Genomic DNA, 13,337 nt, shown 5'->3' with positions numbered 1-13,337 from the left:
GACATGTGTGTCTTAAATTTTTCGTTTAATTTACTACGTTTTGATAGTAATCACCTAGAAATTTTCCAAATTTATGTTTCAGGTTATATTAATTATGAACTTCCAAATCCTTAAAATAATTAACTCGTAATAATTAGTGAACTACGAAGTGACTAAAATCAATGTACTTTCGCGGAATTATAACTATCATTTTGTAATTACTGATATCTTGAAAGTGTAAAATATCCGAAATATTTTGAATAATAAGTAGTTTCACTTCAATACTATAATCAATGCATGAAGAAACCGAAAAATATCTATTGTTACAATTTTTGTAAGGATTACAAATTAATCATGTAAAACGCACGGTAGTACTAGTATTAATAATTTACTTAAATAAATCAAAGTTTGTTTCAATTTCCTGTTGCCTGATTTCAAGCAAACTTTATCTGCTACCAATTTCTCATACTCATTGTCAGATCCGGTTTTACGAGAATATTTAAAATAGACCAATCGCATGGTAGCAGTAAATCTGTCCGTCAATGAGTCTAGGGACACACAAGCATCGGTTGTCATATTGTAAATCATGAACCCGGTGCGCTAGATCTACGCAATACGTTTGCTTCGATAATGCCACGTCATAACAACACTCGAATTTATTCTTCATGTAGTTCGAAAATAACTACGAAATAATAATTATGAGAAATGACCGTTTACAATTATACTTTCTTTGCACGAAATTTCGAATTAAAAATCATACCACGAAATATCGACTGTTTACGTAATCGTATTCGCTTCGAGTTATCAAAGTTATTAAAAAGACATTTGCACACAGTTATCTGATTTGTAAAGTTCTTCTGGAAAATATATACACCGACGCTCTCAAATATTAGGACATTTATGCGAATGAAATATGACGCTCCACAAAACTACACACTTTGTGCTATATTCGTCACTTCTTCATGAAATAAACATAATCTGTTCGATATCGGCAAATGATGATTCAGTAATCTAAAAATTTCTTTTCAAATATATTTCTTAATTAGGAAGAATCTTAACATTACTTGGCAGAAATGTACACGTTGTAGGAATATCGTGGCCGAAGTCCTATTACCTAAGTAACACTACTCTACAATGACTAAAATCTCAGTAATACTTCTACAGATTTGTATGCATGAAATAATAAATATTTAAACGACTGTGAACAAAATTGTTAAATTTCACCTGTGTTTTGAAGTAGGGAAGAAGACGATCGAAAAGGAATTACATTTTGGTTGTTAAATAGTAGTTCTAAGGGAGACGATGAAAAAAATCCATATCACAACTTAATGAAATTAAAATTAAACAACTGTAATCATATCTCTAATACAACTAACATTTTAATCGACGAACGGAAGAAATCCCCGTTTGATTCTGATTCCCGAGGAATAGGCGTTAAAATGGGAATTTGCATGAACAAACGCAATCTAGCAATAAAGTTTCAACTGAATAGATAAATGTTGCTCGTGCGCAGTGTGCAACAACAGAGGGAACAAGTATCAAAAAGTGCTACTTTAAACCCGATTACATCCACCATGAGCGTTCGTACGTGTCACGAACGGCCGGTATGATCTATTTCCGGTCGAAATCATACTAGGCTTATTAGCGTACTCTGTAAGCTGATTTGACGACGAAATCGTTTTATCTGCTGCGCCCTGTTGAATATCTACAACAGTTGAAAAGCGGATCCACCACCCTCGCGCAACCACATAGATAATTATTTGATACTATAAAGCAATATAAAAGGAACTGACAATAACAAATGTGACAAGCTAACATAATCGAACAAAATATTTTTTAATGAACCATACCACCATATTCTTCTTGCTAAGCGAAACTTCGTGTTTTGATTCAATAATTATTGTCGATTAAACGATAAAACGGAGAATTAACTTTCTTTTGGTTTTCCTTTGCAAATTATTATATAAAATTTTATTATTATAAAATTGCAAATTACCAAGGATATTAATTAAGCTATTCGTTGTATATTTACTCAATTCAGAGAATGTAGAAAACAATATCAATGTGACATTGTATAAAGTGATTGCAGAATTAAGATTCAATATGCATATATATTAACCAATGAAACACAATCATAAGGTATGAGTTCGATACCGATAATTCATCGAAACATTAAAAATGAGATACTGTTAGATCTTCTAATAATGTTTATACACGAGAGTCAGCGTCAGCCTCGTTAAACGCTCGCCAATTTTCATCCCTATTAAACTCACAAGAGTTACTCGAAGAGTAAATTTACTGTAAAGGATGAATATTTATAAACGGAGAGTAGTATTTCCCTCGAATTGATTTGAATTGAATAATACTTGTTGTTACGAAATTTAATGTACGTTTTTGCCATTTCGACTGGATATAATACGACAAAGCTTCAAAGAAAAAGCATACATCTCTCTAAAGAGTAAAAAAAGAAGTGCTTAGTCACAGTTAACAAATTTTCACATAAAAAAATAGAATTGTGGCTTTTTATAATTGAAAATCGCAATTATTGGTGCATGTGAAGAAACAGCATATTCTTAGTATATAATAATGATAAATCCATTAATAAATCCTAAGCATTCGATAAAATATGTTAATTTCTTAATGAAGAGCAGATTCGCAACAGAATGTCTTCTAACTACGTACAACCTGGAAATCTCTTACATGCAACTAATCTCGTAGGACAGTACAATAGTATTCATACCACTGATAAACTACCTGCACGAATTAAGTAAGTAATTTTATTGTCCTTCATTCCATCGAAAGAAATAGAGCAACAAATTGACAAGCTCCTTCAAAATGATAGATACTCTGGGCGGTACCAGAAAAGCGGATGCTACCAATAAAAAGAAATGACGGGCAGTTGTGGATTCTAGAGCTCTAAAGGACAAAACGTCTCGGGATAATTATCTATTAATTAATATATAGGGTGTATACTTAATTCACTTTCGAATTTAATAGATGTAAATGTTATTCAGTTTATATAAATTGAAGGATAAAGAGATTTTTTGCTTTTTTATATTTAACATTTACACTAAATTTAAGGAATATAATAAATTTCTTTTGCGCCACTGGAGAAGAAAATCAGAAGGGATTGAAAAGACTTGCGTAAAAGGTTAATGAATGAGAACTATCAATCAAAGACAGATTTTTTGCTCATATTAACAACATATTACAAAAAGGAATAAAAATACAGAATATCGTATATTTTTACATTACACCTTTTAGTATTAGCTGCAGAAAGTGGAGTTTGTAATCTATTAAATATCATTCAAATTATAAATTGTGCGCTAGTGTACATTCATCCCTCGATTTTCACGACACGTTTTACGTGCGGTAATCAAAATTATTATATATTCACATGGAATATTTCAAACGATAATAACTTTGCACCAATTAAAATACTAAATTAAAAACTTTTAGAAACTAAACATAAAGCCAGAGAGTTAAAAACAAAAATATGTCTTCAACTAAAAGCCGAGCACGTAAAACGATTCATCATACAAAAATTCTCACAATAACAAGGAAAGCAGGCATAAAAAGATTAATCATATTACTGAATATTAAAAACATATTATTAGCCTGTTTATACAAATATATTCACAGAACAAGTGCTAGACAATAAAACAACCCCTTTCCTAAACCTTCCAATAGAACCTGTTCAAGCTGACAGTTCACCAAATCGACATCATAGATTCCCTAATGAATCAATATTTTTCAGAATTTACTATTCCTACGTTGTTCGCGTGTCTCTCAATTCGTTCATTACGAAAAAACCACGGGATTGTTTATTCACCAGATCTCCGATATCTGACCGTTCCAAGTGGATCAGGAAGAAGTAAATTTTAGCTTACTTCCTCCCATCCGATCCATTTAAAGTGACAACGATATACTTACCTAATCATAATATCTCGCCTCGAGACGATCCCGAACCAGCAAAGGTTCATTCAGCGGAGATCGCACGGTACTTTCTGATTCAACACTTCCGGCGACACTTTTCTGTTCTGTTTGTTCCTTTCGTTCCTTTCCCTTGGTAGGAAGTATACGACTCGGCGTGGCGTCGATAGCGGGATAACTAAATCACTACGAGGGGGTCAGTTCGCGGCGAGTACGTCTGTCAATCTGTTAGTACCACTGCCATCTCAGGGACGTCGCACGGGACCGCGAAATCAAGTCCAGCCTGGACTCTTCCCACTCCTCCGCCCTCAGACACTAGAAAAAAGGTGTAGTCACAGACGCAAAGGGGGATAATGGATGACCATTGACAGCTTCACGGAAGTAATAAAACTCACGGTTAAGGATAACTACCGAACCGCGAAGTCCTCCCTGGATAAATCAATGTGCAATCGGCACGGGGATGTCTCCGAGCCTTAACCCCTTATCTTATGACACCGAAACGAACCGATGAAGATTTTATGTTGAATGCAACCAATGTAAATATTATTCGGTTCACAGTAGTTTACGGGAATGTAGTGACTTTTGCTTATGAATGTTTAATATTTACAGTAAATTTACATTTTTGGTAAGTTTGTTATTTCTTTCTTTGAAAGCTGGGCAATTGTTGCTGATCAGCTCTTATAAGCTTGATCAGGAGAAAAGTTATAAGTAAGGGGTTGATATTTGATTGCATTTTAAATAGAACATTATACGTATAATACGAAACTTTGGTTACTTGAAAACTTACTTTCTAACCTCGGATTTCTTTTCTTTAAACTTTGCAATTGTACAATTTTCTATTATAATACTTTTTTACTGTGGATATTCATTTTTAAAATGGTGTCAACTCTTCTCCGAGTTCTTTCTCTGAATGAAGAAATCTCAACTGTGAAAAACGAAAAAATATGACATTTAAACAAAATTAATGTAATTTTAATAAATTATTATAATATCCTCCTCTTAATTCAGTACCGTTTATATTTTCTGCAAGTAATATAAATAAAGTATGTTCCACCAGATTCATAAATCTGTATATAACTGACGTACTCAAAGATGTTTAAAGTGAAAAATCTGAATAAATTTGGAACCATATATTTAAAGTAAATATTACTACATTTAACTAAATAGCAAATATTTTTTCAAAAGTTAATAACAAATTTTTTAAAAATGATTGATAGTAAAAGGATTACATACATACCGCAATACCACAGTGTCACATTATTAAAGAGCTTCGAGTTAACACTTAAATAAGTAATTCAATTTAACGGTTACTTGGCTATGTGTCTATTCAGATCAATGAATTATTATGTTATATTTAAACTTACAAGTTTCATATTTCTTCTAAAATTTCCCGTCTTTGTATCTATTTATATAAAACAGTAGAACTGCATTTTTACAAAATAGCAAAAGTATAATAAGGGCTTTAAAATTAATCTAAGTTACATACGTTTACTAGTAAAATGATAATGCAATGTAAAAAACACGTCATAAAACTCTTCGTATAATTAAACCAATGAAATCTGTTGCATAGAAACGAGAAACATTGTTAAAATATAATAAGTATTAAATTTCATTATGAATACCTAAAGAATGATACAAAACATTAATTTCTTTTCTCTCTATGTAGCCTCATTAACCAACAAGGTGCTTTGCGTTACTTGCAATATATAGGATCTCATAGCTGGTACCCGCCCGTTAATCAAGGAACGTGTAAAATTAACGCCAAGAATCTAATCACCGAAGGCTCGCCCCAAAATATCACAGGTTTGATTGACAGCTTAATAATGCCTACAACAACAGCTCACAATTTCAGTACATTTCCATGGAAGTAAATCACGAACCAAGAAAAACGTCAGCGCGTAACTCGGCGATACGCCGAGATAATAAGACAACTTTTTTATTAATCAAATATATTACCATCTGCATTGACGAATTAAAAAAGAAAAAGAGAAATCACCGAAGGGCCCAGTCTCTGCACCCCTGTGCCCTGCTCGAGTTAAATTACTATAGAAGACTTTATCCACTTTAGGCACTGGCCGTCAAGCAATCATCCTATTGGCGTGCCATCGTATCATGAATGACGGTAAGAAAAGCTACCGAGAGCCGGTTGCCACGAGTTCCCCTGAAATACTATGTGCCGCTCACTCTCTTGTATTCCCACGGTCCACTTCGCCAAGACAAAACAATACGAAACGATGTTTCCAATCGGACCAACAATGGGACACGTAACGAATAGCCCGTCCTGACGGATGTTACCCAGCGGTTGACATGTTTACCAGCATGACGTTTTAATGGGTCGAAGAAAGACAAAGCATAATTGTTACCAATTTAAGGTAATTCGATCACCGCTATGCCAACGATACATGCAATCCAGCCCGATACATGTCTCATAAAGCTTAACCGTTCGTGGACGAGGATTTTTGAAAATATTAACCCTTTGCACTTAAGAGGCGACTCTCGATCGTCACTTGGTTCGGCGCAGTAAAATTTAAAAATTTGATATTTAAAATATTAAAGTATAAGGCATCAGTATTTAAAATACTAAAATAAAATAATCCCTTAATTTGTATGTGACTTTTCTTTAAGTTCGTTTAAAAAAATGTCGTCTATATTTCATCGGAAAATGTCGAACACTTCTAGTGACAGATAATTGAGTGCAAAGGGTTAAAAATCTTTTCGATAAGAAACTGAATTGTACGTCAAATTTTTAAATATCGAAGAAGGAGGAAATTACATATTGATCATTTATTAATTAAATGATTAATGATTTGCTCAGAACTTCTTATTGTGGATACAGAAGCCTGATATTTCTAATATGATGACACGCATCCTCAAAGGGTTAAAGAGACGACTCATCCGCGTCGACGCGGTGGTCCCCGCGAAATGCTAGAACGCGGTAGACGCTATGTGTTAATCGAATTTTTCTTAACGCTTGTCCATCAAGAAATTAACCGCGGCGAGCCTGCCGCTATCCGCGGAACCTTGTTATTGCGTCTCTGGCCACTTTAAGAAGCGACTTGCGAGATAATGACCCAATTAGATGTCATTTACACGTGAGTCACATTGTCAATTTATCCATGTCCGGCTGCCAGACTTTAATGTCTTACGCTCCATGGTTATCCACGTTTGGTATAGAAAGGTAAATCGCCTCGAGTGACGCGCGGCGTTGTTGAACGTTGCCGCTCGAGGCTTTTGCTTCTGTGGAAACGAATCGTGCGGTTATAAAGAAGGAAACTTATGTTTCGATTGTAACTATAATATAACTTTCAGGAAGGAGTATGAAAAAACGCAATCATCAATGTTAGTACACAATGTAGTTTGCTTTCACCTTGAACAATACTTCAGCTTGTTTCTAACATGCTACCCACAAGGTTTGAAAGAAATTTTTCGTTTAGTTTCTTCTATAGTTCTTCAAATATAATGAAATAATTTTTCTAATTAGTTACTCCAATTTTTAATGAGTCCTAGACACTTCATTTTACTGTGATTAGAAACAATGGTCTAATTTTTCGACTATACGCATTTAATTCTCGAGGTCTTCGTCGAATTGCGTGTAACGTTAAACATAGGTTTTTCTTGATTCGTACAATGCGAGGGTCACCCTAACCGGTAGTCGCTCGACTTCTTCCTCTTCCTGTTTTGTCTACTACAGAACCAGTATCCCTATTCTTTCCTCATAGTTTTTGTACTTGTGTCTTGCGTCGAATTTTTCTGCCACTTTCGCATTTAATTTATAATCCATATTTGATTAATTCTTGCATTTGAGCACGAGCTTATTTTTTAATTATTTTTATACTCAAACTATACATATACATTTAGTAGGCTGAGAAAATACTACTACACTCAGTACGATACATTTTTAAAAGATCAAGGAAAAATAGGTTTACAGGCACTGAAAAGAAAAACATTTTCGAAAGACACAAAATTATCGCAATGAAAAATATGAAAAATCATTTAACTTAAGTCTTTTTTTAACTTTTATTTGGCGCCATTTGTTTTCTAGCGTGCACCACCTGTGACCACGTGGTGCCAGAAAACAATATCATTAGTGATACACGTGGTCGTCCCACGTGATAATATTGATAATTTCTCCCAATAAGAAAACAAAATGATCTCCCTGTCCGAATAAAAGCAACAAACGTAAATGCCAACAAAGCATCCGACAGTGTCCTATTAGCGAGAGGGGTCGCTAAAACTGGTTCAACGCCGAATGACGTCGGAGCTCTCGTTTTCTTACCCACCTAGTATACATATCCGGTCGGCGGACACTCTGCAACTTTCCTACTTCATTCATCGACGCATTCTGTGGCCTTTGAAGGTTGCACAGGCAGAAAGGAGCGGGCACGGTCGCGCGCCGACGATCAGAGTCAGCCGGCGTGCACGCCGACCAGTTTCAACATAATAATTCCTTCTTGGAAATATATCGTGGTACCAGCGCATTCTGTGGTATCGTGAACAGAATTCGTATTCGTTACATGTGGACCGAGCCACGAACGCTTGGCTCGTGGTCTTCCCATGACCTTTTTTTTTTGTTCTGACTATTCTCACGTTGTCAACATTGCCCGGTGTCAATAGAAGATCAGTAACTCTTCCTTCGGTGATAATTAACAATAATAATTGGAAACCAATCGTGGAATGTTAAACGCCGAAACTGTCTGTTCTGTCCATCTTCAATCCTCAGAAATTCAAGTTTCTATATCACGCCAAGGTATCTACGGTATGCAGTAAAATAAGAAATGCGAGATCATGTGACTGTAAAACAGGAAGTTGTAATGATAGGGAGCACAGCATCAATGAAATGGAAATCTACCAATGACTGGAACACTATCGTCATCTCCGACAGTCCCTACGTCACCTTTGGGTCAGCAACCGTGACGTGGCTTTCACCGAGCACACCGGTACAGTCGCCTTGCGCATTGCGATTTCTTGTCATCGCTGAGTCGCTTTCAAATTCAAAATTCTCTTGATAAGACTTCTTCTTGACAATATTCTGTCCAGTGAAGCTTACCAGATTTAAATGTTTCCAAACGCCAAAACTAGTATACTTCTCATTGGCAAAATAGAATACCTTATTATTTGATTCGATGTTTAACAACAAGGTACCAAACATATTCTACCAAGCCACCAAAAAGTGGTCCAAGCATTAGGACCCCAAGACAATCCCTGGTTCAAACGCTCCCGCCGCTCCAAAACGTCGCTGTGCTCCACTTCCAACGAACAAAGCGTACGAATAATCTATCAACGAGCGCGCAGCCTGGGAAAACAGCGATACCGAGCGAACTCCGCGTTCCATCGAAAATTCCGTTCGTTCGATTCTCAGAGCGCGCAAAGGTATTCGTGCCTATAGCCGTGCACGTGTGCGCGAGCACCCTATCAGGGAAGTAAGAGGGGAAGGTTATCGACGGCGCCTCGTAGAACGAGAAGAGGGCGAGAGAAAGAGCGTGCGCGAGAGAGAGAGAGAGAGAGAAAGAAGTAAAAGAGAGCGGGTGAAACGGTGAAGAAAGAGAAAAGGCTAAAGGAGATAGTTCAGCACTGGTAAGGCTGTGGTGTAGCCAGCAAGTTCGTGACGTTCGGCGTGCGATGGTGTAGACCGCGTGCCGGGATACGGCAGTGCACGATGGTGGGGAGGAAACGTGAATGATCCATAGAAGCCCCTATCGTTGTGTGACCGGGCTAGGCCGGTGTGTTAGTCTATGGAGCGCAGTGTACCGATGGAAGGGAATGGGATGGTAGTGGAACGGTGGGAAACGTCAAAGAAATGGTAGGGATACAGCCGGGTAGAGCGGTGGGGTGCGGGTAGAGGTTCGGCTTCGGAAATGGCCGCGGGAAAGTAGAGAGCGTTACGTCGTCCAGCAGGCAACCGAGCCAAAAGTTTTTCGAGTGCAGCGCTCGTTAACCCGGCGCTTCGGGCGTGCGATTCACCGGACACTCCGAGTACGGTTCTGCGATGTTTTAAGTAAAAGTCTCGGTAGCCGGACCGACGGACAGACGGATTTTGTACGATTGTTATCTGGCCGGCGAACTCAGTGTCCGGGTGGACACAGCCAGTGGCTGAAAGAGATCAGTGCGGGCGGCGGTGCACGAGGATGGCCGGCGACGACGGTGCACCACCAAACAATGAGATTCTCGGTACGGTCGGAGAGGAGGGGCAGGGTGCGTCAGCGCGGGGGGAACCGCATTCCAGAGTGGGCGGCATCCTGGAATGCGATCCCCCCGGTAACAGGAATTTGCCGAGCGAGCGAGCCTGCAACGAGCACGACGACGGAAGCGGTGAAACCGTGATTGCCGACGACGATTGTAACAACACCACCGAAGCTGTTGGAACCGCTGTGATTGCCGACGATAACGGCGGCCTGTGCCGATATGCTATCGGCACCGCCAATACCGCTATGTCTTTCATCGAAGTTTGTCAGGTAATAACCCGGGATCGCCGGTGTTACATGCTTTAATCTGCGCTTGGCTGTCAATGAGCCCTCCTCATCTCTTCTTGCTTCAACCTTATGAGTTAGTATCTCCTTCGCGCGCGTTTCTCAGACTCCCTCTCTTTCTCTTCGTCTGTTGTTCACGTGAAAGCTTTCTATCTGTGTTTCTAATGAGAAAGATTGACAATCGGCTAATTTCGAGATTATACTTTTGTCAAGGATTCGTTGAAACGCCGGTTTCACGATTCCGATTAGCTTCTGATTGATACCGTGTCCGGGGATTATTGTTAAGTGTCAAGCTATTCGGTCTTTGAAGTAATAAGAACGAAGCACCGTTAATCGTTCAATTACTGGCTCGCTTTCTCTACTCGGTATTTATTTCGAAGGATTTCCATGTGGCAAAGTGTTTCAAAAGGTGATTTCTTTTAGATCCGACTGCAGCATCTTTTCCCGCAATTAGTTTCGTCCTCTCAGCGGTATAGCCTATGCGAGGACTCCATAGAGTTGACAGCGGAATGTTTGGCCAACGACGTGATACGATATCTGCTGAAAGAAGATATTTATCTTATATCACGAGATCCGGTCTCCCGTAGCATGAGACATAATGTGTATCAGATGCTTAACAAGCACAGTATTTTATTTGCAAGCATGGTAAACCGTTTGAATGTTATGCCGGACACAGCATATGAAGCGTTCATGGGTGTCGCGGATGAGCTGTTTTTGCACGGTGGCGTTACATGGCCGAGAATCGTCTGTTTGTATGCGTTCATGGGAAGACTTGCACTCTGGGCACGTGACAGGCGAATGCACAGCCTGAAGAAAAAATTACCGTTGTATGTCTCCAGATTTATTGGCGAAAAAGTGGCACATTTTATTAAAGGATACGGAGGATGGGTAAGTACAGTATGACATTTAACGACTTTTACTGTTTGTAGAACCGATGATCATATGTTTATTTATGTGTTGTTACATTTTGGTTGAGGATTAAATGTAAAATAATCAATGTCCGATACATTTACCTTACAATTTGTAACATTAGTAACATTGATAAACATGGTCATTAACATCATGTTAACAACATTGTTGACAATTGTTCACATCAGTGCTACTATAATTCATTTAAAGATATTATATTATCAGTCATCTTTTGTTTTCATGTAAATACAATTTTCTTGTTTCTGATAGTAATACATTTCCTTAGGATCAACTATGTATAGAATATCCGGTGGCAGAAGAGATTAGTGGAGCTATCTGGAGGAGCCTTCTCATGACTGGTGCAACCCTTGGTTTAGTTGCGACTATTTTAACTGTAACTTCCTGATATACCCTTACAAATCAAGCCTCTCAGGGTATGTTTTACACAAGACCTTTTAGCGTACTTATATTCTACCAAAATGCGCTGAAAAACAATTTTCAAGAGTTTGTAAGACGCTCTTACATTAGTAATGAATATGGAATTGTGTGACTGGAAAGCTGAATGTATTATGTCTTTGTAATGGATGCAGGATGTGAATTTATTCTTGTCCTTGTAATGCACACAATCTTCATATCAATGTCACTTCGTTTAGAAACATCCTACTTTTTATGTAACTACAACAAATATGTAACATAAGAGAAGGATAACTATACAAGTTCCCTATTATATTCATATTTTGTACTAATTGCAGCTCGATGGAGTAGTTAAATTAGTAAACAGAAGTCTTATTTAATGTTAATCTAGACATTTCATATCAAAATAATTTCATACAATACTCAAAATTGAACTTCCAGATATTTATACCAAACAAGAGTCTCAAAATTTTATTGAATTTAGGTAGAAACAATCTAAATATATTTATTTATAATTTATTTTAGGTAGAAAATATATTAAATAATAAATTCCCCTTGTCAATCAAAGACCATCATAATGGATGTGTAAGATTTATAAAAAAATGATTGATGTAATAGTGCTTGTTAAATATATGATAACATCTTTAAACAACAGTGAACATTATATGTGGTAGCTTCTAATAACTTTACAAAAATTTTGTATAAGCATTTGAAAATAATAAACACTTCTACAAAATATAAATTTTTCTATTTGTATAAGTTCTTCTACAAACCTGTAACAAAACAAATGTTATTTGCAAAATCAAGTACAAGAATTCTATATAATATGCATTTATTTGAACATTTAAACATTTTATGTTAATAAAATATTTAGATGTCTTTTTCTGATTATTATAAATGAAACTTTTGCAATCGTAGAACAGGTTAGACGATTCAATTCAAGTAGCTGATTTTTATGAAGAATATTCAGTCAATTTCATTAAAGATTAATACAAAGTTAATACATTCATTTACGCTTAATGATCACATTTAATATAGTATTACTTAATAATGTATATTGATTAATATCGACGTCATACCCTAAAATCTGTAATGAAAAATGTCAGGCTCTAGTATCTATTCCAAAATAGCAAAAAAAAAACAATAAGTATAAAACAAAGATAATTGCCAATATTATAAACATGTTATCTTAATGACCATATATAATGTCTCGCGAAAAAAAAATACAGAATAATTTTGGATGTAATATCTTATTCCTAACAAATTAATTTCAACAAGGTATTTTTGTAAAAGAAAATTAATATTTTTACCGCTAGAATTATTAAAAATATATTTCTCAGATGTTGGTATAGTTTTATTTGAAGTAGTATACTTATTCAAACATAAATACAATCTACGTACTACCCAAAATATATTGATTTATTAATTAATACCAGAATGCAAGTATTCTAAAACCAAAATGTTTCTAATGTATATGATTAGTCAGTGTACCATTATATGCCGTTTTTACCTTTTGAACAAAAAAGAATATTATTTAAAGTACTAGTGTGCAGCATTAACTTTTCCAATACAAAACTGAATAGATAATTTAAACTAATTATACTTTACGTCGGGTTTGCATACATATTTCCAATG

The 13,337-nt window shown here is 36.4% G+C and overlaps 2 protein-coding genes across 3 annotated transcripts in view; one reads left to right on the top strand and one right to left on the bottom strand.

Annotated features, from left to right (window-relative positions):
• LOC116425252 (synaptic vesicle glycoprotein 2C) overlaps positions 1-4,163 on the bottom strand; it is a 45,332-nt gene extending 41,169 nt beyond the window's left edge. For both annotated transcript variants that reach the window (XM_031972719.2, XM_031972721.2), the window contains exon 1: positions 3,913-4,163. The gene's annotated coding sequence lies outside the window, so the exon portion shown is untranslated. The remainder of the gene's footprint in view (positions 1-3,912) is intronic.
• Positions 4,164-9,230: 5,067 nt separating this feature from the next.
• Positions 9,231-12,869, top strand: LOC116425219 (uncharacterized). Its single transcript, XM_031972646.2, has 3 exons — positions 9,231-10,364; positions 10,803-11,267; positions 11,575-12,869. The coding sequence occupies exons 1-3, from the start codon at positions 10,038-10,040 to the stop codon at positions 11,692-11,694; spliced, it is 912 nt and encodes a 303-aa protein (XP_031828506.1). The 5' UTR covers positions 9,231-10,037; the 3' UTR covers positions 11,695-12,869.
• The last annotated feature ends 468 nt before the right edge of the window (positions 12,870-13,337 follow it).

Source organism: Nomia melanderi, chromosome 4 (assembly GCF_051020985.1).
Source record: "Nomia melanderi isolate GNS246 chromosome 4, iyNomMela1, whole genome shotgun sequence".
Taxonomy (NCBI): domain Eukaryota; kingdom Metazoa; phylum Arthropoda; class Insecta; order Hymenoptera; family Halictidae; genus Nomia; species Nomia melanderi.
This window is presented reverse-complemented; position numbering and strand designations above follow the sequence as displayed.